We start from the raw sequence: 27,561 nt of genomic DNA on the forward strand, positions 1-27,561 counted from the left end.
TTTCTGGACAAATATTTTAATTTTCTGGTGTAGAATACTGACTAGAACGCCAGTTTCTGCAATATTTTTGGTAAAACAAAAACTCATTCTCTAAATACATTAAAATCTGTTAAAATGGTTCACTTCAAACACAATATTCAATCAACCAAAAAATACAGAAAACCAGAAACAAAGCGAAAAAGAGGAAAAATAATTTAGACGAAGGAAATAACTCTTGAGGATTCATCTGGTATTTCCAGTGTGGGTTATGTCATTAATTGCTTGATAGTTACTCATTTTAGGTTAAACACCAATAGAGAAGATCCCTTTACGTGATACTAGCAACCAGGAAATAACACAGATACTAGGAACAAGGAAGTAAAATAAATTCATTGCACCTTGGCACCACAATTTCCAAATCTTCCAGAAACATCTAGATTCTATTGATTTCTAATTTCACAAGGTCTTACTCAACATAGTGAGTAATATTTTATCTTCACTCCGGTTATTTCAAAGTCATCTGACACCCATTTCTGTTCTTCCAGTGTAAAATCTAGTACAACAATTAGAATCAGGAAAAAAAAATGAGCTTGAAGTAATCCATTTTTGTACAGGAAATTGGAGCAGTTAGAATATACTTAACCATCATTTATCTTCCTGGTTAAGGTGACACAGCCAGAAAATGAGGTTTAGACACAATCTCATTGGAGGGTGATGGTCCTAGTGCAGGTCAATGGGAGTAGGCAGTTTAAATTACTTGCACAGACTAGATGGGCCAAAGGGCATGTATCTATGCTGTACTTCTCTATGACTCAAAGTACAAAATTATGCAAATAGATTTTGAAGAATGTATTGAGAAACATGATTATACTTTATAGGTATCAAAACTGATATAAAGATCAATTTAAATGGACACACCGTATTAAAATTAACTACCATTTCCTGTTCATAAGTTAGCTTCTGTTCTTCAAAATATTGAGAATGGAGCTGCCAGTTAAGAGATTCATTTAAATATACCACAGGCAGAGAAATGTAACAGCTACACAAAGTCACAGCATAAATATGGAGCAATGCAGACCAATTGACGCAGTGCAGTTTTACGTCACGTGTAAGGATAGCTGTTTAGTTGCTCAGAGGAAGTAAAGCAATTGCAGTGGTTGGTAATAAAGAGATTCTGAATGCTCTGAAAATACCAACAATCAGAAATCCAAAAGAACAATACAAACCCCGGTACAATGGGCTGCAAGTAGGCACATGGTGCTCTAAGTGCAATTTTTCAGCGTTTCCACAAGAACAATTTTCTTCTATAATTCATGTTTTGCATCTGGAAGATCTATTGTGAATGAAAAGAATGAATGATGAAAAAACTGTAATACAGAATCAGACAAGAATTCATATAGCTGGTGCTAACAACTCCGGTATGAATTAAGTCCAAACTTGATTGGTTGTAAATCTCCTTTTCTGTTCTTCCACATAATAATTGAGTACTAGGCTAGAGATGACAACAGCATCTTCCACAATTCATCAGTTAGTGTTTCTTAGAGTTGTGCAACATTTATCATTTGATCCGTAAGAAAATACTGTATCAGTTTATAAGTTATTAATAAACTAGAAACATGAATTTCAAAAATACAGTGTATCTTGCCCATTTGCAAGCAGTTTTTACGCTGTAACTAAAGAATTTATTCAGTACAGCTGATGATACGAGTCCCATTATTTGTCCATCACAGTGTAGTTGCTGTGAGAAATACAATGCAGGCAGCTTCTCCTTCACATTGCACTGGTCCTTTTCCATCGATGTTCAGAATGCAGCTTTTTTTGTCAATAATTCTACTTATTTCTGACTCAATGGTCCCACATTTGTTTTTGACAAATTCATTTATTACATTGGCTAAAAATAGTCTCGTCTCCTTGATTCGTCACTGCTAAAGGATGGATTGTATTGTCCAGTGTATATGCAAGAGTAGCGCGATCCTGGTAGACCACTGTAAGGGTGCAGACCGTTCCTATCCACTTCTGAGCCTCTGAAGCCAGACTGTTACAGAAAAAAAAAGCACTTTAAAGAAGGAACTACAATTTTATCCATTGTGGCAAAATTGTTAAAGTAAAAAATAAACTAAATGCACAAGTCTCACCCCAATTACAAAGCAACATGAATATCAGAACCAGTGGGCCAACTGGCTCCCAGAATCTACTCCACCCTTCAGAAACTGATCCATTCCTGGCCTCAGCATTACTTTCCCATACTCTTTGACTCCATTTACACACTTCACTGGAATAAAGAATTCCACAGCCCTCTGAGAGAACAACTTCCTTCTCAATTCCATGTTAAACAGTCAACCTCTTCTTCTGAAGCTCCCACAAAGATGAGATTCCTCTCAGTATCTACCCTGCCAAACCCCTCAGAACCTTAGATGCTTCAATATTATCACCTCCCATTCTTCTAAATCCAAAGGCAATGGACTGACCCTGCTCGACCTCCCTTCATCCCAGAAGTCAACCTTGTGAATCTTCAATACCAGTATATCTTCCTTAAATATGAAAATAGAAGCATACACATTATTCCTGATGTCTTGCAGTGCCCTGTAAGATTCTGCGAAAGTTACTGTTTCCATCTTTTAAAAAATCTTTCTTGTAACTTTCCATCAGCTTTCCCAATTGTTCAAAGTCTAAGAAAACTACAGCACAGAAACAGCCCCTCTGGTCCATTCAGTCCATGCCTAACCATTTAAACTGCCTGGTCCCATCATCCTGCTCCCAGACAACCCTACCCATCCGTGTATTTATCCAAACTTTCCTTTAACATTGAAATCAAAATGGCATCCACCACTTGTGCTAACAGCTCATTCTACACATTCACCACCCTCTAAGTGAACAAATTTCCCCTCAAGTTCCCCCTAAATATTTCACCTTTCACACTTGATCTCTAGTTGAAGTCTCACCCAACCTCAGTGGAAAAAGCCTGCTTGCATTTACCCTGTCTGTACCCCTCATGATGTTGTGTACTTCTATCAAAGCTCCTCTCAATCTTCCAAGTTTGCTGTACTTGCAAGCCTACTCTTTGCTTTTATTACATTAGACCACACTCAGCCATCAGGCTCCTGAACAAAAGAGGTTAACTTCACTCGCCCCATATTCCTACAACCAATGGACTCACTTTCAAGGACTCTTCATCTCATGTTCTCAATATTTATTGCTTATTTATTTATTATTATTATTTCTTTATTTTTGCATTTGCACAATTTGTTGTCTTCTGCAATCTGGTTGAACACTCTAGTTGGATGTTCTTTCATTGATTCTGTTATAGTTAATATTCTGTAGATTTGTAGAGTATGCCCACATGAAAATTAATTTCAGAGTTATGTATGGTGCATACTTTGATAATAATATTTACTTTGAACTGTGAACACGAGTTGAGTTTTGATTTCATACTCACTGAATAGTATATGTCTGTCATCTGTAGCAGGTTTTTTGTGCTGCCGTTCTCCTGCATCTCTATTGTTTCCCTGCCCCACTCTACTGATATCCGGGGATTTTTGGGGAACTCAGCATAGGTGGACCTCTGAAACTCAGCACCCTTGAAGATCAGTTTGGTGATATCATTCTTCTCTTTCCTGACGAAAGAAAATCAGAAAGTTAAGTTCACAAGTTACAATGGCTTCAAACTGGCAGCAAGGAGTTTGACATGCGGTATTTTTGCTGCTTTGACATCTTTAGATTATTGCAAAGTGCTTTATTCCCAATGTAGGACTTTTGAAATGTTGTCACTGTTGCAAAGGAAGCAATGTGGCATCCAATGTTTCCATCCAAGGGGGTCAGTGTGGACATGGTGGAGGATTACAAATACCTGGGGATACGAATGGACAATAAACTGGACTGGTCAAAGAACACTGAGGCTGTCTACAAGAAGGGTCAGAGCCGTCTCTATTTCCTGAGGAGACTGAGGTCCTTTAACATCTGCCGGATGATGCTGAGGATGTTCTACAAGGCTGTGGTGGCCAGTGCTATCATGTTTGCTGTTGTGTGCTGGGGCAGCAGGCTGAGGGTAGCAGACACCAACAGAATCAACAAACTCATTCGTAAGGCCAGTGATGTTGTTGGGGTGGAACTGTACTCTCTGACAGTGGTGTCTGAAAAGAGAATGCTGTCCAAGTTGCATGCCATCTTGTACAATGACTCCCATCCACTCCATAATGTACTGGTTAGGCACAGGAGTACGCTCAGCCAGAGACTCATTCCACCGAGATGCAACACTGAGCGTCATAGGAAAGATAGGCTGAGAAATGGCATATGGAATGTAATGCAGACACGTGTGAGGTGTTGCACTCTGACATGGTGGGCGGTAGGACACTGAGGGGTGTGGTAGAACAGAGGGATCTGGGAATACAGATCCATAATTCTTTGTAAGTGGTGTCATAGGTAGATATGGTCATTAGCAAAGCTTTTTTCCTTCATAAATAAGGATAGAAATTGGAATGTTATGTTGAACTTGTTATGTTGATGATGGTGAAGCCTAATTGGAGTATTATGTCCAGTTTTCGCAACCTACCTACAGGAAAGATGTATATGAGATTGAAAGAGTGCAGAGAAAATTAACACAGATGTTACCGGAATTAATAACCTTACTTATAAAGACAAGGCTGAATAGGTTAAGAATTTATTCCCTAGAACATAGAAGATTCAGAGGAAGTTTGATAGAGGAATACAAGATTATGAGGTATATGAGGGCTATGGTTTGGGAGACTAGGCAGATTAATGGTTTGCCACAGATTAGAAGGGCCAAATGGCCTATTTTGTGCTGTAGTGTTCTAACGATTCTTTTGTGTTCCTAGTCACTTGTTATAACTGAAAGTTAACTTTGAGTGATAGTGTTTGAGAAAACCTGCATCCCTCTGAACAGCAAAGGGTTTTTTGTTCTGATCAAGAAGTCATAGAGACATAGTGATATACAGCACAGAAACAGGCTCTTCAGTACAATCCATCCAGGCTAATCAAGGTGCCCTCTTGATTATACTGCCTTTGGCCCATAACCCTCTCAGCCTTTTTTCACACCATGGACCAATACCAATAAGCAAGAGGTCTCTGGACCCCAGGATGAGATCTCATGCTCTAAACCTTTCCCATCCATGTGCTCTTCCACACCACTACCATCCTCTACCAGTTCCTCTGGCAGCTTTTCCCATATACTCACCACCCTCTGTCTGAAAAATGTGCCCCCCAGGTCCCCTTTAAATTTTTCTGCCTCTCACTTTTTACCTTATGTCCTCTTGTTTGAAACTCCCCTACCCTGGGAAAAAGACTGAACGCCCACCTTACCTATGATCCTCCTGATTTTATAAACTCAGGAAAGTCAGCTCCCAGGCTCCAGGAGAAACAAAACCAGCCTATACAGTTTCACCATATAATACAAGCCCTCTAGTCCCAACAACATGCTTGGGATTCTTTCCTGCACCATATCTAGTTAATTACATCCTTCCTAATAGAATGGTAATCATAACTGTACACAACATTCCTGGGTGCTGGGGTGGAGAAACATCTACATCAAAGGAGGCATAAGGTGCTCCTTCCCTCCACTAGCCTGCAGGTGACTCACCTGCTTAGACACCCCACCCTCCAAAAAATATCAGGGTCACATGAAGCCATGGGAGCAGGTGGTGGACAGTCATATGAGCAACCGGTGCATATCACAAGTCCTGGTTATGCGACCACTGATGCCAAGCAGACAATCTCTGAAGAGTATTGATAATGGCTGAGGTTGCCCATCTTCTAAAGTCACTGCCCAGAAGGCAATAGCAAACCATTTATGTAGAAACATTTGCCAAGAACAATCATGGTCATGAGACCGTGATCACCTATGTCATATGACACAGCACATAATGATGATGGTGGCACAATATTCCAGGAGCTGTCTCACCATCATCATGTAGAACCTCACTTTCATGAAGACCCTATTCTTGTATGCAATGCCTTTCTGTTGAAAGTGTTACGAATGTGGAGCAACTCTGATGGGCCGAAGGGTGCAAAAGGAGAAGGAAAGAGCTGAAAAGCAGAGGGAGCATGAAATTAAGTTAAAACAGCTGGAAGCAGCTGAAAAGGAGAAGGAAAGAGCTGAAAAGCAGAGCGAGTATGAGGAGAAGGAGAAACAGAGGCAGCATGAGCTGGACATGGAGAATTTAAGGCAAGAGCGAGGAGCTCAAGGGCCAGATCGAGAGGAGAGATTTAATGTTAGTAGGGAGATTAGGTTAATACCTCCGTTCGAAGAGACAGATGTTGATAGTTATTTCTTGCATTTTGAAAAGGTGGCAGTGAGTCAGAAGTGGCCCAGAGATCAGTGGGTGGCGTTGTTACAAAGTGTGTTAAAAGGGAAGGCACAATGGGCATATGCGGCGTTGTCTGTGGAGAAGTCTGAGAATTATGAGGAAGTAAAAGAGGCCATTCTCCGGACCTATGAGTTAATACCTGAAGCCTATAGACAAAAGTTCAGAGGTTTAAAGAAAGTGTGGAATCAGACGTATGCAGAGTTTGCCTATGAGAAGGGTGTGCTCTTGGATCGCTGGTGTGCAGCAGAAATGGTGGAAGATTTTCAGCGTCTCAGGGAGTTAATTCTGATTGAGGAATTTAAAGGTTGTGTTTCGGATGATATCCGGATGTATTTGAACGAGAAGCCAAATAAGTCCATATCTGAATTTGCCAGGTTCGCAGATGAATATGCCCTAACCCACAAGACAAAGTTTTCCTCGAATAAGAGTTACCAGAAAGACCGTAGGAACGGTAGAGAAAGCCCGCTGGCTGAGGCAGAGATTCAGCCGGGAGCTAGTGGTACAAATAAGGAGGAAGAAAGGCAAGATGGCAGGAGGGGTCCTGGCTTGACCTGTTTTAATTGTGGAAAGGTGGGTCATATTGCATCTAAGTGCTTTGCTCCAAGGAAGGAGACAGGAAAAGGGAAAACAGCAGTCCCTACAGGGTGTATTGTGTTGATCAGTAAATCGACGAGAAAGCCCCAGGTAGATAGAATACGAGAGGGGCGTGAGAAATTTATTTCAGAAGGGACCGTGTCTGTGAAAGAGGGAGAAACACCAGTTCCAGTGCGGATCTGGAGAGATACTGGAGCTGAGCAGTCATTGATTCTCGGTAAGGTACTAGATTTTGGTCCTGAGACGGGAGAGGTAGCTTTGAGAGGCATAGGAAAAGGGACAGAAGCTGTACCTTTGCATAGGATCATTATAAATTGTGAGCTGGTATCTGGACCAGTTGAAATAGGGGTGCGATCAGAATTCCCGAGAGCTGGCGTGGACGTCCTTCTTGGTAATGATTTAGCAGGAGGTGAGGTGTGTTCAGCCATGAAGCTGACGAGCAAGCCTGTAAGTGTTGAGGTCCCGCCCCTAGATTCCAAGATCTATCCCGCATGCGCGGTCACTCGCAGCATGTCGAGAAAGGCAGCTGAGAAAGAGACCAGTTTAAATCAGTCCAGTATCGATTTGGCCGAGACGTTTTTACCGACCCTGTACCAAGAGGGGTTAGAGGGTGGTAAAACGGAGAATAGGGAGGTGAAAGAAAGTAAAGGAGAGGAGGTAGACCTACTCTTAGCCAGGAGGAAATTTGTAGAGGCACGGAGTAAAAATGAGAAACAGATAAGGCTGTTAGAAGGTCCAGGGTTGGACATGGATGATCTGTCTGGCTTGACAGAACTGTTTGAAGAAGTTGAAAATTTTAAATGTGTTCCCGATAATAAAATAAGGGCAGTCCTAGATGAAAAGGATGCCATTACCTTGAAGGAGTCTGCTGGGTTAGCAGATGAGGTTGTTTCAGCCCGCAGGGTTGAGTTTACTCCGGAAGGGAGTTGCCCAGAGAGTAACTGGGAGGATCAGGGGAACTTAGAATTTGAAAAGGGGACGGGTATTGAAAGCCTGGAAGAGGCAGATGTCCCGTTTGAGTGTGTTCAAGATGTGGATGCACGTGGTACTGAACCTAGTAATGGAGCTCAGGAAAAGTCTGAGGTATCTGATACAGGTAAAAAGGAATGCAGTCCTTGTGGGTCAGATGGACTTGGTTCAGTGAAGAAAGGGTTAACCTTGGTAATAGTGGGAAGTGAGAATTCCCAGTTGTTTGTGTTCGAAGGTGTGTTAAAAGTTAGTGAGGAGATAAAAGGTGGTGATGTGAATATTATTATTGAAGGAAAAGGGAAAAGTGTAGTTCCTAAGTTGAATGAAGAAAATTTAAAGTCTGGATTGGTGTCAGAAGCAGTAACCAGGCTGAAGGAACAATGGCTTTTTAACAAGGTGCCTGTGAATCAATTACAGTTTGATTTGGAATGTAAAGGTGCCCCACTCGCTAATGTTATTCAAGGGTGTGCTGTGAAGAGGCAGAATTTGAAATGTTGTTTGGACAAAGAGGGATCGCTTGCAGATATTAAACTGAAAACTAATAGAATAAAGGGTCCTGAAGATAAAACTAACAACTTGCTTAAAAATAAAGAATTGTGTGGAAGTTCAGAAAATGGGCTAAGTTTGGAAAACATTGTTGATAAAATAACTCCTATGAAAGGAGCATGCAAAAGCCTATTCCACATTGGTAAGCAAGCTAACCACGTGAGAGTTAACTGGAAAAGGGGTGAGGGTTGACGGGATGCCACTTTAAATAACAGGATCTGGTTTTAAGGGATTTCGACAAAGCATGTAAATAATAAAGACAACACCATGGAAGATTGACTGTTAAGTTTGAAAGTAAAATAAAGATTAGTATTTGCATAAACTTTTGTAATATACACGTAAGCTAAGATCACAACTCTCTAGTTTTGTTTTGCTGAAGAAAAGGAATAAAAAAAAGTGGTTATTAAATTGGAGTCTGATGCTACAGGAATTTATTAAGGTACAAGATATTAAGATATTAAAGGAAGTGACAATGTAATCGCTAACTGTCTAGATGCTGAATTGAATGTATAACTGTATTACTCTGTAGTGAAAAAAAAACTCTTTTGTATTGTGTTAGATTCTGAAATTCTGTAAGACTTTGTATTAGTTAATTTTTCCCTGTGGTAAAATCCTTAGAAGGATGGGGGTGTTATGAATGTGGAGCAACTCTGATGGGCCGAAGGGTGCAAAGTCCCCCCCCCCTCCTTTTTGAGAATCGCAAACTCACTATTATTTCGGGTCTGATACCCAGGAAATGAGAGAGATACACATCATGTCAGTAATGAGAGAGAGAGAGACGCAGGATAACAGAAAAGGCAGTTATTATAGACAACGCAGAATACACAAGGTAGTGGAATGTCTCCTAACAAAAGTGGAACAGAACCACTGATTACTGCTATTGTCTCTTGGAGAAGGAATTGTGTATTGAGTACTGTACTATTCATTGAAAACCCTCAGGGGGCAGCCAGAGTGGTCTGGTTGAGGGATTGCATCATTCCAACCTGATTGACATCTGAGACCCCGTGAGTAAGGATAAAAGATGGGTCTGGGGAACACCCCTCAGATGCACCAGGAGAAACGCTAGAAATCCAGTGACAGCGTTTTATAGCGAAAGCTGGTGAGAGCTCGTGTGTGTCCTCTCTTGCCTGGGTGGCGGGCTCATCACGGAAGAACGATTTAGCTAAAGGAGAGGTCATTCTTGAACGGCCACAACAACGAGACACTGATGGATCAAAATCATAAAGGAAGGTTGGCAAAAACAATAGCAGTAACTGTTCCCATTCTTCTATCTCTCTCTCTCTCCAACAATTGCAACACAGCGACAAACAAACACCGCAGCCTGTGAGAACAGAAACGAACTTTATATTTCAATTGGACAATTCATTATCCCCTAGGCAACGATAGAGCTGATTTCTTATTGATTATTATGATACCCGCACTTTTAGGTTTAGTATTGACGACGTATATTATCTGTATAATTGCATTGATATTATTTTTGTGTATTTTTACTAATAAATACTATTAAAAATAGTATCATCAGACTTCAACGGACGTCTCTATCTTTGCTGGTAAGTCACCCAGTTACGGGGTTCGTAACAAAAGCAAGTATACTATCAGCCTTCTTTACCATTATGTCTACCCATGTTACCACTTCCAAGGGACTAGATACTTGTACATCTAGATCTCTCTTTTCTCCAATACTACCCAGGTTCTTGCCATTCATCGTGTACATCTACCCCGAGTTATCTTCCCAAAATGTGAGTCATGACAAACCTGATTCTGAATTGGGTTTCTAGTGCGGACTGAGAGCGGGAAGGTGGCAGGGTGAGGGGAGGGAGCAGGAAGCACCAGAAAGCATTCAGTAATTGTCAATAAACCAATTGCTTGGAATCAAATAACCTTTTCTGCACTCATGCCACACACCCTCTACCCTGGGCACTCCTTCACTGCCACCTGTCCCACCCCCTCCCATGGTGCTCTACCCTTACCATTCTCAACGTCCTTTGTTCCCACCAGCTGTACAAACTCACTCTCTGCTCCACAGTGACAAATATGGTATGGTGTAAAAATCTCAGGCACCCTAGCAATATATATGTGCCTATGGCTTTTGCACAGTACTGCAACACCACAAGGAAAAGCTTCTCACTCATCATGACAATGAAAATATAAAAAATGCTACTTACATTATAAAAGGACTATGTTCATAGCTGCAACTTAAAAGGATTCCCTTATGTAAGCACATAAACATTGTTCTTCTCATTCAACACATCACTCCAAACACCATTAATCCAAGTAAACATTTGCCAGATTGTTTTCCATTTATGACACAGGTTTTAATGGAAATGGTCCAGTGGAGCATAGCTTGAGACTTCATACACACCTGCAACATGTGATAGTTAATGCGATGCCCAAGATCAGCAGCAATCCTCCCCCAGCTGCAGCAATCACCACAGTGATGAGTTTGTAAGCTGAAAATAAGGGAAAGAAAAGATGTTTGTTTAAAATAAAGAAAACTAGAGAAATCAGCAATTTTATTTTGCTGGCACACAAAAGTCCCAAGAGCACCCATGTCAAACACAGAAACCCCTGCAGTTTGCTGTTGTGTTTAATCATCTGTTTTGTCTAGGAATTAACTTTCACCCTTTTTTGTTGATGACTTAAACATATGTTGCTGATATTGCTGACAGATCTTTGGATTACCTGCGAAACAAAACCATGAAATTGTCTGAAAATGTGTTAGAAACAATTTTATGATGGTTTGCACGCAGAATTCTATGTTAAAATTGGACCTGTGTCGTTCCAGATGAGGTCACATTGATTTTACTGCAGCTGGACATATGTTTCTGTACATCAATTAAAGAACATTATCGGCTCTTAAAGGTACACTCTTCATGACAGGCAGCCAGCAGAAACATATTACCGGTATTACTTCCTTGGAGTATGAAAAAGGCTGCGAGTTCCCTCTAATAATTCTTTTTACAGCTGTGTGGACCAACCATTGCCCTGAGCAGGAGATTTTTACACGGCCTGAAAACTGCGTGGCACTTTAAATGTTTTTCTTGGAATATTCATACTATAAATATTCAGAATGAAAATTTGAAAATCATATACTTCTGATTTTATTTATTAATTGAAGGGAATAATGAAATACAATATACACCTTAAATGATTTATATTGTGATATGCATACTATAAAAGGTAGAATGAAAATTGAAAAATCACAGACTTTTCATTAGGTTGAGTTGTTCTCCGATCGTGACAAACTACTTGCAAACATTTTGTCGCTATACGAGGAAACCTCATCACTGTGCTGTTAATTGTGGTGTGTCCACTGAACTTTATACATTTATCAATCAGCTAACTGGTTGTCACGAACCTAATTGTGATATGGGGAGCAAATTTCATCGCTGATTGGTTGTGTGGTGAACGTTGTGCTCTGTGGTCAGGAATTTTGGCTGCATTAGCTCATAAAAGGGATTGAAGAATACACGTTTGTTTACAGAATTATTCATGGAAAACCGGGCTTCTAGGAATTCTCTTGCACGTTGTGTGTTCGCTTGCCCCATGACTTTCACCGTTGCCCAGTCAAATTTGAGACCCTCTCGATCTTCCTGGAAGAAGACTTGGAAGAGTTGGTCACGTGCTTTACAGCTGATTGAAGTTCATGGATCTTGGTGGATAGTTTTCTTTCAGTCTGGCCAACATAATATTTGCTCCGCATTGTATTTTGTAAACCACATCGGTCTTGTCCAGTTGGTTGGTTCGTACTATTGATTTATTTTTAATTCAAGTCCAGAGCAACACGTTTTGTCAACATTTTCTAGCTGTGTCCGATTCCAGCTGTGCGGCAACAAAGGCTACGTACCCGGGAGCATTTCAGTTACTGTGTGGCTGCGCATCAGCGTAGCTCAGAGGGAACAGTGCTGCAGACAGCTCCATGATTTTCACAAAGCATGTAGGGTATTGTATCACACAGCCAGCCAAGTTGGGTTTGTGATACATGTTTTATTATACAGAGTGATGCAGGTGGCTGGAACCCACTGCCAAATGAGGTGGTAGAAACAGATACATTTCAAAGCACTTATAGATAAGCTGGGAATCGATTGATATGCAGGCAGAAAGGTTCAATTTGATTGGCATCCTGGTGGCACAGAGTCATAGAAAAGTAAAGCATTAAAACAGGCCCTTTGGTCCATCTAATCCTTGCCCAGCCATTTAACCTGCCTACAGTGCATTGATCTGCACCGGGGCCTAATCCTGTACCATCCATGTACCTACCCAAACTTCTCTTAAACATTGAAATCGAGCTTGCATGCACTTGTGTTGGCAACTCATTCCACACTCTCACAACTGTCTGAGTGAAGAAGTTTCCCCTCATGTTCTCCTTAAACATTTCACCTTTCACCATTAATCAATAACCTCTGGCCTCTGGTTGTAGTCCCACGAACATGTTCTCTGAAGAACCTGTCCTGCACTGTACTGTTCTATGAACCTCAAAATCAGAAAACCATGCTCAACTGTTGAAATAAAGCAAGTTAATTAATACATCTAAAAGTCACATCAAAACATGTTTTAATGAACGCTTTGCATATGTAAAGACAGTATGTAGAAACAGTGCCAAAACCTTTGATGACCTCAGTTAACTTCATTTTCAATGTTACTGTTTTCACATAGAAACTATGAATCTGGCTCCCTCTTGTGGTCAAAAGTCTGAAAACCTTTTCTAGTTAAAAATAAACCACTGGGGGAACTTCCTCAGCAGGTCAAGCAGCGTCTGTCGAGGCAAAGGGACAGATACCATTTTGGGTTGGGTGCAGAACTAAAAGTGTAGGGGGAGAAAGCCAATGTAACAAGCTGAGAAAGAGGAGTGAGACAAAAGCTGGCAGCTGATTTGTGGAATCGAGTGAAGTGGGGAATAACGGGTATGTGAGGTGGGCCAAAGTGCCTGTTCCTCCATTGTACTTATGGGAACAGGAAAAGGGCACCAAGGGCAAGGGTATGGAAAATAGGAAGATTCAATGTTCACACCACTTGGTTGTGAAATGAATAAAGTGTAATATGATATGCTGTTTTTCTAGCTTCATTCTGGCAGTGGAAAAGGTAGAGGGCAAAAGGTCAATATAGAACTGGGAAAGGGAATTGAAATGACATACATCTGGAAGTTCAAGAGAGCTGTTGTTGACAGAGCATAGATGTTCTGCAGAGCATGTGCCTAGTCTACACGCGGTCTCATCGTGTAGTCGAAAGCAATAGATGAGGTTAAAGGAAATGCATGTGAGCTTCTGCCTCACATTGTCTCCCTCAGCAGCTACTGTTGTGTGGGGAGGGGAATGCGGAGGGATTGAAAAGAATAGGAGGAGTGGGTTGAGCAGACCCAGGGAGTCACGGACAGAGTGGTGTCTGCAGAAAGCAGAAGAGAAAGAGGAGGGAGCAATGTGACTGGTGCTGGCATCCCATTGCATCTGGCAGAAATGGTGAAGGATGATATGCTGACTGCAGTTACGAAGTGGCCAGAAGTGTTCCCAATGGCCTCCACTACAGCCTCGCACACTGTTGACGTGCTGAGAAGCCTCTTCACAAGGACTGGTGTTCCAGAGCACTCAGTCAGTGACAATGGACCACAGTTTGTTGCTGAACATTTTCAGTCATTCCTGAAAATGAATAGAGTAAGACATATTACGCCTGCACCAAGCCACCCAACTACCAACAGTTAGGTGGAAACAGTTAGGTCCTGACGAAGGGTCTCGGCCCGAAACGTCGACAGTGCTTCTCCCTATAGATGCTGCCTGGCCTGCTGTGTTCCACCAGCATTTTGTGTGTGTTGTTGTTTGAATTTCCAGCATCTGCAGATTTCCTCGAGTTAGGTGGAAAGGTTTGTACAGAGTCTAAAGAACACACTGCAAGTAGAGTCAGCAGAACACACTATCCTGACACTAAATCTGAAGCTCACCAATTTCCTCCTTGCATTTCGCAATACAACACACTCCACAACTCGCCAGCTATGCTGTTGTGAGGATTACATTGAATTTCCCCATGGGGATGAATAAAGTATCTAAAGTATCTATCTATCTATCTGTTACTGAATCTTCCCCTTGTGTTCACACCTAGATCTCCTCAAACCCAATCTCAGAAGGAGTACGCAGGACAAACAGCTGAGATAAACTGAGGGCTCCTCAAACAAGCAGTCCTGGTAAGGGACTACAGAGGTGATCAAAAAGTGGGTGTTGGAAAGATTAAGGACCGAATTGGATCACTCTACTACACAATGGAGATTGCATCTGATGTAATCTCAGAATGTTCCTCCCTTGTCACAAAAGACATTATCGCACAAGAGCAAGAAATCCTTCGTAGCAATTAAATCTTTAGGCTTGAATGGAACATTTAAAATTAACTATACATTTTTTTAAAAAAATTCACCTCTTGTGAGTGGAGTGTGTATTTTCTCCTCAATCTCGAGTCCTCTACCAGAGGCCTGGGAGCTTGAGGGTTCGGCGCAGTACTCTTCCTGTTCCTAGTAGTGTGCTCTTCTGAACCGAGATCTCAGATGTTGAATCGGGATTTGTTGGAACCACTCTCCCAGTCCAGGTGTCACAGTTACAAGTGCTCCTATCACCACTGGTATTACTCTGGCTTTAACCTTCCACAATTGCTTTCTATCTGCTCTTTCAAGCCCTGGTATTCCTCCAGCTTCTCATATTCCTTCTTCCTGATGTTACTGTCATTTGGGATTGCAACTTCTATTACTATTGCTTTCTTCAGTTCCTTGTCCAATATTACCATGTCTGTATTGGGAAGTCCCACAGGATCTTAGCTCTGTCATTCTCCACTTTCTTCTCGGGTGTTTCTTATTTGGACTTGGAAGTTTCCAATACACACTCAGTGCAGATGTTCCTGTACACAGTTCCTGCAACTTGCTCAGTGTATGCTGCCCCTGCCTGCATACACATATATATGTTGACTGCAGAGCAATACATTACAATACATTTGAGTTGCGATGTACTCTGTATTGGGTTGGAACTTATAGCTAAACAGTGAGAATGTAGTATATTTAATATCTCAGTAATATTTTAATATAATGTTTGAATAAGCATTCTTATTTGTGTACATAATTTATTATGGGTTACATGTAAGAAGTATGTGAATGGCATACATCGTTACACTATTCCGCCATTTGTGTGTACCTCACTAAAGAAACTAAGTAGACACAGACTTCCAGCTCTCATGTTTTTTTTTCATTTGGTTTTTGGAGTTTGGACATTTCAGAAAGCCTCATCTTGAGACCAGATGTAGTAGAGACAGAGAAACTGACAGACAGTGATGGCAATCTTAGAGGAAACGCTGAAAACCTTCAACCCAAAATAATACAGTTTGTGCACATGGTAGCACCGGTAACTTCCATCACTAAATCTACAACACCGGTTTCTGTCCCAATCATGAAAAGCATTCATCTTCCAGTAGTCACCCTAAAAGTTACCTTATCAGATTCAGGTTTAATATCACTGGCATATGTTGTGAAACTTGTTGTCAAGTTCAAATAGAAAGAAATAATAATAATTAAAAGCAATGAAGATCGAGAACAAGAGATGACGAGACCTTGAAAGTTGGTCCATTTGAATTCACATTAGAAAAAAAAAATCAAAAGAAAACCATTAACTTACGATTTTTGCAGTTGAATCCACCAAATCCAAACAGACAACTATTAAATCCAACAAAGAGAATAGAAATCAATATATTTTTAGCACAAAACAACAGATCTTAATTTTGTGATCAGGGCAATTTCTGTAATCTACTTACGGGGTGCAGGTTCCATTCACTAGTTTATAACCATCATCACATGCTGAAATAAGAAGAGAGCACAAGAAATTACCATGTTGTTAATTACTCAAAGTAACACCGCTGTTAGAGATAAAGCACGAGGAGTTATCCTGTATGAAGCACCTTCTGATCCAATAATAATAATAATAAGGTTCAAAGTCAAAGAAATATATTTGATCCTTTATTAAACAACTAGTAAAACAATCTTGAAGCACTAAAACTAATGACACTAAACGTAATCAAGCGGTCAACAAAAAGGTATCAGACCCAGCTGCCTCCAACTCCAACTGGCTCTAACTAAACTAAAGACAAAGTATAAACACAAGAAAATCTGCAGATGCTGGAAATCCAAAGCAACACACACAAAATACTGAAGGAACTCTGCAGGTCAGGCAGCATCTATGGAGAAGAGTAAGAAGTTGATGTTTTGGGCCGAGACCTTTTATCAGACAAAGCAAGAATACATAATATAATAAAATAGAATAGTACAGCACATTACAGGCCCTTCAGCCCACAATGTTGTGCCGACTCTAAAAACCTGCCTCTCATATAACCCCCCAACTTAAATTCCTCCATATACCTGTCTAGTATTATGTCGGTAGCTGAGCGAAGGGCGCTGAGTAGGCTACGGTCAATTATGGATAACTCTGAACATCCTCTACATAGCACCATCCAGAGACAGAGAAGCAGTTTCAGTGACAGGTTACTATCGATGCAATGCTCCTCAGACAGGATGAAGTCAATACTCCCCAATGCCATTAGGCTGTACAATTCTACTGCCAGGACTTAAGAACTTTTTAAAAGCTATTATTAATGCTTTTTGAGACGGTGATTTAGATGCATATCATATTTTTTTTTTTACTGAGTTAAGTATTGTATGTAATTAGTTTTGCTACATCAAGTGTATGGGACATTGCAAAAAAGTTGAATTTCCCCATGGGGATGAATAAAGTATCTATCTATCTATCTATCTATCTAGTAGTCTCTTAAACTTCACTAGTGTATCTGCCTCCACCACTAACTCAGGCAGTTCATTCCACGCACCAACCACTCTCTGAGTAAAAAACCTTCCTCTAATATCCCCCTTGAACTTCCCTCCCCTTACCTTAAAGCCATGTCCTCTTGTACGGAGCAGTGGTGCCCTGGGGAAGAGGCACTGGCTGTCCACTCTGTCTATTCCTCTTAATATCTTGTACACCTCTATCATGTCTCCTCTCATCCTCCTTCTCTCCAAAGAGTAAAGCCCTAGCTCCCTTAATCTCTGATCATAATCCATACTCTCTAAGCCAGGCAGCATCCTGGTAAATCTCCTCTGTACCCTTTCCAATGCTTCCACATCCTTCCTCTGGTGAGGCAACCAGAACTGGACACAGTACTCCAAGTGTGGCCTAACTAGAGTTTTATAGAGCTGCATCATTACATCGCGTCTCTTAAACTCTATCCCTCGACTTATGAAAGCTAACACCCCATAAGCTTTCTTAACTACCCTATCTACCTGTGAGGCAACTTTCAGGGATCTGTGGACATGTACCCCCAGATCCCTCTGCTCCTCCAAACTACCAAGTATCCTGCCATTTACTTTGTACTCTGCCTTGGAGTTTGTCCTTCCAAAGTGTACCACCTCACACTTCTCCGGGTTGAACTCCATCTGCCACTTCTCAGCCCATTTCTGCATCCTATCAATGTCTCTCTGCAATCTTCGACAATCCTCTACACTATCCACAACACCACCAACCTTTGTGACGTCTGCAAACTTGCCAACCCACCCTTCTACCCCCACATCCAGGTCGTTAATAAAAATCACAAAAAGTAGAGGTCCCAGAACAGATCCTTGTGGGACACCACTAATCACAACCCTCCAATCTGAATGTACTCCCTCCACCATGACCCTCTGCCTTCTGCAGGCAAGCCAATTCTGAATCCAATAACTTAACTCTTCACTTTACCAGCCCCCACCCATGTGACTAATTACCATAATAAACATGCAACATAAAATACAATACAAATAGAAAATAGATACATGTCTCCTGCAGTCAGCAAATCAGGCAATCCACCCTTTGAGTGTTGTCAGAGTGGTAAATGAAAATGAAATATCTTGGATGCTGAAAACATGAAATAAAAACTGAAGCAATTGAACACAAAATGCTGGAGGAACTCAGCAGGTCAGGCAGCATCTATGAAAATGAATAAACTGTTGACGTTTCAAGCCCAGGCCCTTCATCAGGATGGAGAAGGAAAGGGGAACATCTTCTGTCGACTATTGACGTCAACTGTTCATCCATTTCCAAAGATGCTGCCTGACCTGTTGAGTTCCTCCAGCATTTTGTGTGTGTTGCTTTAGATTTCCAGTAGAGTTTCTCGTGTTTAAAATAAAAACTGAAAAGTTAGCAGGTCATTAAGTATCTGTGGAAAGAGAAATCGTTATCCTTCAATTTGGAGAAGCATCATTATAACTAGGAAAGGGAGAGCACGTTGTTGAGAGCCTCGAGTCTGTGTGGATAGGTCTCTATCAGCTTTGCACATCTGGATACTCCCATTTTTCCCCATTCTGCTTTATGAAACTGCTCAGCTCTGTCAGACTGCATGGGGATCATGAGTGAACAGCCCTTTTAAAGTATCTTAAGATATCCTTCCCTTCAGTTAGTCCTGACGAAGGGTCTCGGCCCGAAACGTCGACAGTGCTTCTCCTCATAGATGCTGCCTGGCCTGCTGTGTTCCACTAGCATTTTGCATGTGTTGTTAGCCCTTTTAATGTCCAGCCACCAATTCTCAACTGGATTGAGGTCTGGACTCTGACTTGGCCACTCCAGGACGTTAACTTTGTTGTTTTTATGCCATTCCTGTATAGCTTTGGGTTTATGTTTAGACTCATTGTCTTGCTGGAAAACAAATTTTCTCCCAAATCACAGTTTTTTTACAGATTGCATCAGGTTTACCTGCAGGATCTCCCTTTATTTTGCTGCATTCTACCTTCACAAGCCTTCCAGGGCCTGCTGCAGTGAAGCATCCCCACAGCATGGTGCAGCCACCACCATGCTTCACGGTAGGGGTGGTGTGTTTTTGATGATGTGCGGTGTTTGGCTTATGCCAAACAGAGTGTTTAGTTTGATGACCAAAAAGCTCAATTTTGGTTTCATCAGACCATACATCCTCCTTCCAGCTGACTTCAGAGTCTCCCACAAGCCTTCTGGCAAACTCCAGCTGAGATTTCATGTAAGTTTTTTTTCCAACAGTGGATTTCTCTTTGCTACTCTCCTGTAAGGCTGCGACTGGTGAAGCATCGGGGCGACAGTCGTATGTGCAGCCTCTCCCATCTCAGCCACGGAGGCCTGTAACTCCTCCAGAGTTGTCAAGAGTTCTCTTTGTGGCCTCCCTCTCTAGTCCCCTTCTTGTATAGTCACTCAATCTTTGAGGGTACTTAGCTCTAGCCCGATTTACAGCTGAGCCATATTCCTTCCATTTCTTGATGATTGACTGAACTGGACTCCAAGGGATATTCAGTAACTCGGAAATTTTCTTGTATCCGTCTCCTGACTTGTGCTTTTCAATAACCTTTTCATGAAGTTGCTTGGAGAGTTCGTTTTTCTTTGGGGTTTGGTTTTTGCCAGGATACTGACTCACCAGCAGCTGGACCTTCCAGACACAGGTGCATCTTTACTACAATTAATTGAAACACCTTGACTGTACACAGGTGATCACCACTTAACTAATAACGTGACCTCTAAAACCAATTGGCTGCACCAGTGATGATTTGGTGTGTCATGTTAAAGGGAGTGAATACTTATGCAATCAATTATTTTGTGTTTTACATTTGTAATTAATTTCAATCACTTTGTAGAGATCTGTTTTTACTTGACATGAAAGAGTATTTCTCTGTTGACCAGTGTCAAAAAAAGCCAAATAAAATCCACTAAAATTCAATGTTGTAAAACAATAAAACATGAAAACTTCCAAGGGGGATGAATACTTTTTATAGGCACTGTATATACTTAGGGCACCTAAGACTTTTGTACAGTGCTATAGGGGCATAGGGTATGAATGCTGAAATGGAGATGAACAGGACTCTGGAGAGACTGCACCTGGAATACCACATACAGTTTTGCCCACCCAAATTAAAAGGAAGATGAGTTTATATAGGGAGTCAATGTAGGAAAAGTTCATAAGAATGATGAAGGGTTGACATAGGAAGAAAGCTTAAGCAGGTTGAACCTGTATTCATTGGATCAAGGAAAACGAGAAGTGACCTTATTGAAGTATATAAGATTCTGAGGGAGACTGACAGGATGGACAATCAGAGAATGCATCCTCCATCACCCTTATTCTGAACTTAGGTTATCACTTCATAATTCAGGAAGCTGGAATTCTCAACCTCCGAGAATTGATTTCTATACAAATCAGAGGCTGAAAGATATTTCAACAACACTTGGTTCAAGGGATTTGGGAGAGACTAGAAAAGTGGTATTTAAACCAAGAATTGGATCCACCATGATCTTTGTCAAGAGACCCAAGGAGCTGCCTGCTTCATGCTTCTTTCTCTTTCTTTGTCTTTGTGTTTAGAGCCCTCTCTGACTCTTCACTATTTTTGTGGAAGGAAATCTGCCTTGAAGCCTTTTCACTTTTGAATCAGCTGCCTTGGAATGAACCCTCCTTCCACAGGAGAACACTCTTTACTTCTAACATCTTTAGGTCTGTACTTTATTTTTTAATTTCTCATCACCACCTCATATACAACACTAACCCAGTGGCAAACCAACTGCTCTGTTCGTTGACAGAGTTGGTGTTGGACACTAGCCTCAAGGAATAAGTCAAATCACCAGCTCAATTCTGGACAATGCTTGCCTCCTCTTATACAGGACCTCCAGATGTAAAGTTGTGTGGCAGAATCAGCAGTAATGCCACTCAGAAACTAGGTGACAGCAGCAATTCTAACTTCAGTCCAGGGAACTCTGGCACTTATCTTCTAACCAAACAGAAGACCAAACAAATTGTCATTCTGGTAAAAAGAGTACAGTATTAACTGTATGGATGATTCATTGGTATTGATGACTCACCTCGACATGAATGATCCATATCATTATACTTGAAATAACCGTCCTTACACAGACATTCTGCAGTCCCACTATCAGCATTACATTCCGCAGTTGCATTGTCACATTTTGGCACAGTAAAGCTGCATAACGTTTCAGCTGTGCATAAAAAGAAAAATATTTATTTAACAAAGTATTGATAAAATCCTTATCCAGTTCAGCAAACTATACTTGTCAAATGAATTGCCTTTGCTCATTTCAATCAGCCAATATTATAGTGGCTTCACTGATCCATAATTAGTATGAAGTATTCAAACTTTCATTAAGTGGAGAAACAAAGATTCACAAGTACAAAGTACATTAATTAGCAAAGTCAATTAAGAAAATAGAATGACCAACCCTTGATACGCAGAGAAACAGAAAAAAAATCACAAAGCATGCAAACACAGTTGCCCTAAAAATTACAGGGCATTGACACCTAAACTTAAAACAACAAATATTTTAAGATATTATCCAAGTGCACTAAATTTCACATTTTCAAGAATCATAGAGTTCTATGACGAAAGCACCAAGAGTAGTGGGCAACTGGAAGACTGAAAAAACTTTAAAAAGCAACAAAGCACCACGAAGCAAGCAATAAAGAAAGGGAAGATAGATTATGAAAATAAACTAGCACAAAATATAAAAATGGATACTAATTTTTATAATTATATGAAGTGGAAAAGGATGGCCAAAGTGAATGTAGGTCCTTTGGAAGACAAGAAGTGGGGATTGATATTGGGTATTGAGGAAATGGCCGAGGCTTTGAATGACTATTTTGTGTCGGTCTTCCAAACATGAGCAAACTTGTGGGCCTAAAGATAGACAAGTTTCCTGGTCCTGATGGAATGTATCCCAGGTTACTGAAAGAAATGGCAGAGGTTATAGCTGAGGCTTTGGTGATAATTTACCATAAATCTCAGGACTCTGGGCAGGTCCCAGTGGATTGGAATAAGGCGAATGTCACGTCACTGTTCAGAAAAGGATGTAGGCAAAAAAGCAGGTAACTATAGACCAGTTAGTTTAACATCTGTAGTTGGGAAAATGCTTGAAGCTGTCATTAAAGAAGAAACAGCGAGGTATCTGAAATGAAATGGATCCATCAGGCAGATGCAGCATGGATTCAACAAAAGCAGGCCCTGTTTGACAAACAAGCATAGTGGATAGAGGGGAACAGATGGACGTTATTTACTTGGATTTCCAGAAGGTGTTGGGTAAGGTTGCACATAAAAGACTTAGTCATAACATAATGATGCATAGGGTTGGGGGTGATGTATTAGCATGGATAGAGAATTGATTAACTAATAGAATGCGGAGAGTTGGGATAGATGGGTGTTTCTCTGGTTGGCAATCAGTGGTGAACAAGGTGCCGCAGGGGTCGGTGCTGGGCTCGCAACTGTTCAGGATGTACACTGACGATCTGGAAGAGGGGTTCAAGCGTAGTCTATCTAAGTTTACTGATGACACTAAATTGAGTGGAAAAGAAAATTGTGCAGAGAGATATAGATAGGTCAAGTGAGTGGGCAAAGGTTTGGCATATGGAGTACAATGTTGGTAAACGCAAGGTCATCCACTTTGGAAGAAAAAATGGAAGATCAGATTATTATTTAAATGGTAAAAGATTGCAGCATGCTGCTGTGGAGAGGGACTTGGGAGTGCTTGTGCATGAAACACATTAATGTAGAATTGATCTTTTCACTGAATGGGTTGATACTAGTGAGGTCAGATCCGCTGACACTTAGTGGTGCTAGAGAGTTTGGGAACTATGCAGAATTTTCTCTATTTCTGCATATGACTAAAATGTGGTCAGATCTTCACGTAAGTCCTAAAACTAGACAAAGAGAACCCAATTAAATAAATAACACAAAAACATTATACTTGTTCATTTATTTATTGAGAAAAATGATCCAATATTAGATGTATTTGTTGGAAAAAGGATATGAACCTTTGTTTTCAGAACTGGTGTGACCCCTATGTATGGCAATAACTTCAACCAAACGTTTCTAGTAACTGTTGATCAGTCCTGCATATTGGGTTGTAGGAATTTTAGGCCATTCCTCCTTACAAAACTGCTTCAACTCTGGGATGTTGGTGGGCTTCCTTGTATGAACTGTTTGCTTCAGGTCCTTGTACAACATTTCTATAGAATTAAAGTCAGGACTTTGACTCCAAAACACAAACTATTTTTCTTTTTAACTATTCTGTTGTCTTTTGGGTCATTATCTTGTTGTATTATCCAACTTCTCTAAAGCTTCAGATGATGGTTTGCTACCCTGACATTCTTCTGTAAAATGTCTTGATACAATTCTGAATTCATTGTTCCCTCAATGATTGCAAGCTCTCCAGGCCTTGAGGCAGCAAAGCAGCCCCAAACTATGATGCTCCTTCCACCATGCTTCACAATTGGGATGATGTTTTGGTGTTGGTGTGCAGTGCCCTTTTTCCTCCAAACATAGCAATGTGCATTTCTGCCTTATCTGTCCATGGAACATTGTCCCAGAAGTGTTGTAGAACATCTACGTGGTCCTTTGCAAACTTGAGACATGCAGCAATGCCTTTTTTGGAGAGCAATGGTTTCCTCTGTGGTGTATTTCCATGAACACCATTCTTGTTCAGTATTTTCTTACAGCGGACACATGAACAGCAACTTTAGCAAGCTATTGAGATTTCTGCAGGTCTTTTGCTGTTACCCTTGGGTTCTTTTCCACCTCCTTCAACATTGCATATTGTGCTCTTGATGTGATCTTTGTGGAACACCCACTCCTAGAGAGAATAGCAACAGTACTGAGTTTCCTCCATTTGTAGACAATTTCTCTTACTGTGGACTGATGAACATTCGGGACTTTAAAAAGGCTTTTGTAACCTTTTCCAGCTTCATGCATCTCTATAATTTTTCTAAGGACCTATGAAAATTGTTTTAATCGAGACATGGTACACAAAAACAGACCTGTTTTGAGAAGAGCAGGCTCTGTCAGTAACCTGACTTTGTGTGTTTTTTTTATATAGGGGAGGGCACATCTACAATCCACAATTCCAATCTCATCTCTTTGATAGGAACACCTGCTTCCTACAAAATAGCTTTTGTAGAAGGCATTACCCCAGAGGTTCACTTACCTTTTCCAACAAATACATGTAATATTGGATAATTTTCTCAATAAATAAATGAACAGGCATAATGTTTGTGTGTGATTTATTTAATTGGGTTCGCTTTATCTAGTTTTAGGACTTTCATGAATATCTGATCACATTTTAGTTAATAATTATGCAGAAATAGAGAAAATTCTACAAGGTTCACAAACTTCCCAGCACCACTGTATCCATAACTGATGTTGAATTGAAAGACTTGTTCTAAGGGTGACAGGGTGGAGACACGCCTCTATCACAGGAATATAAGGTACTCCTTCTCTCCACTAGCCTGCAGGCCACCCTTAAGCAAGGTGTTTGTCCCCTGAATCAAGGTGAGGGGAAGCTATGGCAACAGATGGTGGAGGGTCATATGAGCAGTTGGTGCATGTCACGTTGCCAAGCAGACAATTTCTGAAGAGTATTGATAATAGCTGAGGTCACCTTGTAAAGACACTGCCCAGAAGAAAGCAATGGCAAGTGATACCTGTACAAAAATTTGCCAAGAACATGGAAAGACCATGATAACCTACATTCATAATGAACAGACATTCTAATTCATGGCACTATTTCTTGGTGATGCAAATACCAACATTAGCCAAAAGATTATAGTATATTGAACTTTCTTCTCCTTCTGATGTGTAGAAAAGTTTTCCCAACTTGGATCTGAGAGGTGTAGAAGTGTTCTAAATTGTCCAGTATGAAAACTAAGTGGAGTTGATCCCCACACCAACTTTTCATACTAAATCTTTGTTTGAATCTAAACAGAAGCCGGGAATTTAGCACAAAATGAACTTAGCTAATCCCAACTAAGTTTTATTTAGCATTAGTCAATAATATTCGACTCTGAGATGAACAATTAAGTAATGACTGCCTGAAAGGATGCTCAACACACTGCAAAACCTCTGTGCCACCCTCTGCAACTAGATCCTCGGCCTTCTCTTCCTCACCAGGAGACTATAGTCTGTACGGTTTGCAAATAACATCTCCTGCTTGCTGACAATTAAGACTGGCACACCTCAAGGAAGTGTGCTCAGCCCACTGCTATACTTCTTCTACACCTTTGACTGTGTGGCTAGGCACAGCTCAAATGTCATCTATAAACTTGCTGGTGACACAACTGCTGTTGGCTGAATTTAAGATGGTGATGAGAAGCCGTACAGGAATGAGATACATCAGCTAGTTGAGTGCTTAGCAGCAACAACCTTGCACTTAATGTCACTCAGACCAAAGAACTGAATGGATTTCAGGAAGGGGAAGTCAATGGAACACACACCAGTTCTCATCAAGGGATCAGCAGTGGAAAAGGTGAGCAGTTTCAAGGTCCTGGGTGTCAACATCTCTGAAGATCTATCCTGTGCCGAACATATTGATGCAATTACAGAGGAGGCATGACAGTGGCTATATTTCATTATGAGATTGAGAAAACTTGCAATATCACCAAAGGCTCTCTCAAATTTCTACAGCTGTACTGAGGACAGCATTCGAACTGGTTACATCACCGTCTGGTATGGAGGGACCACCGCACAGGACTGCAGAAAGTTGTAAACAGCCAGCTCCATCATGGGCACTAGCCTCCTTAGCATCAAAGACACCCATGAAAAGTGACACCTCAAGGTGGGGGGCACCCATCATTAAAGACCCATGGAGGAGGTACAGGAGTCTGAAGGCACACAGACAATGTTTCAGCAACAGCATCTTCCCCTCTTGCATAAGATTTCTGAATGGACAATGAATCTGTAACAATAGCTCACTTTTTTCCTTCAATGATTCAGGAACAGCTTCTTTTCCTCCGACATAAAATTTATGAATTGATGGTGAATCTATGCGCATGAAACTCACTATTTTTTCCCTCTTTTATGCACTACTTGTTTAATTTAATTTATAGTTTTAGTGTATCTATTAATGTAATGTATAGTTTAAAAAATTCTGTATTGCAATGTACTGCTGCCGCATAACTTAAAATTTAATGATGTACAGTATGCCAGTGACACTAAATCTGATTTTGAGTTCTGAGTTCTGATTCTGGCTGTTATGAGAAACAGAAGTAAGTGTTCTGCAGCCAAAATGATACGATTCTAAACCAGGAATTAAACTATATTCTAAGACAGATGTGAAGCAAAAGTACAGAAGTATTAATCCCAGAGCACAAAAACTCATACAATACTTTCATAACACCAATAATTTTTTCCTCAGTAGAAGATTCTAAACAAGACAATGCAACTGTTATTTTCTCATGTTTTTATGATCCATTGCCTGTAATCGCTATCAATAAAAATGAGTATCAATAAAAATTTCTCTGTATTCAACAACAGATGGCTTCTACTGGTTATGGTCAATACTTAATTTATGAAGTTAAATTAATGCAGAATGACCTTGCCAGCACTGAAAATTATTTTGTTGCTCTGTGAAAAGTACTTTTACCTTTATAGAATAGTCGTTGATTTAGCACAATCTGGCAGCTTCCCGTGTTAGATTGGCAACTGCTAATGTAATTCTGCACACTGCTCCGCGCTTCCTGGAGAGTCACATTTGATGAGTGGACAAACATGTTCAAGACAGATACACTGTCATTAGTCTCACTGTAAATAATGTGATAGATCATTAGAACTGTTGTCGACTTCAGAAATAAATCATTAAAATAATACTGTGTCTCAGTAATCCGGTACTTTAAGTACTTTACCTTAAATCTGCAACAACAGATGTGTAGTAACCATTCAGGGAAAACAGAGAAGCATTAAGCTGTGGAGAAGAAAATAATTCATTTAATATCTAAAGGCAATACTTATTCTATGAATATTCTTAAAAATCTCACAGATTCTCAAAACGAAACACAATCAGACCATCTCATCTAGAGCTGAATTTCATTTGGCTCCAAAATCCAAATAGAATACAGACATTGGCACCAATACAAGGAAATATTATCCTTGGATCCAAGTTCATATTGAGTTGATGCTGAGCTCATTTTAATCTCTTTAAAACATCTCTTTTTCCACTTCTGCTCGTAAAAGTTATCCCATTACTATTGACAATGCAGAAAAACCGCATGGACGTCTAGAACATTAATCAATTTTTCAACTCCTGTCACTGCACTGAAAATGAGATCCTCACAAAAGCTACATGTCAGTCAAACAATCCAGGAACTTCAAAAGGAGGCACAATTCTTG

General features: G+C 40.6%; 1 protein-coding gene across 2 annotated transcripts in view; it reads right to left on the bottom strand.

Moving 5' to 3' along the window:
* heg1 (heart development protein with EGF-like domains 1) overlaps positions 1-27,561 on the bottom strand; it is a 105,742-nt gene continuing 78,181 nt past the window's right edge. For both annotated transcript variants that reach the window (XM_073047532.1, XM_073047531.1), the window contains exons 6-13: positions 27,078-27,136; positions 26,819-26,976; positions 21,257-21,391; positions 16,185-16,227; positions 16,049-16,086; positions 10,771-10,858; positions 3,416-3,593; positions 1-2,014 (exon numbers count right to left, since the gene is read on the bottom strand). In XM_073047532.1, the coding sequence (XP_072903633.1) occupies positions 1,871-2,014; positions 3,416-3,593; positions 10,771-10,858; positions 16,049-16,086; positions 16,185-16,227; positions 21,257-21,391; positions 26,819-26,976; positions 27,078-27,136 (843 nt within the window). In that variant the 3' untranslated portion in view covers positions 1-1,870. The remainder of the gene's footprint in view (positions 2,015-3,415; positions 3,594-10,770; positions 10,859-16,048; positions 16,087-16,184; positions 16,228-21,256; positions 21,392-26,818; positions 26,977-27,077; positions 27,137-27,561) is intronic.

This window comes from Hemitrygon akajei, chromosome 5 (genome assembly GCF_048418815.1).
Source record: "Hemitrygon akajei chromosome 5, sHemAka1.3, whole genome shotgun sequence".
NCBI lineage: Eukaryota > Metazoa > Chordata > Chondrichthyes > Myliobatiformes > Dasyatidae > Hemitrygon > Hemitrygon akajei.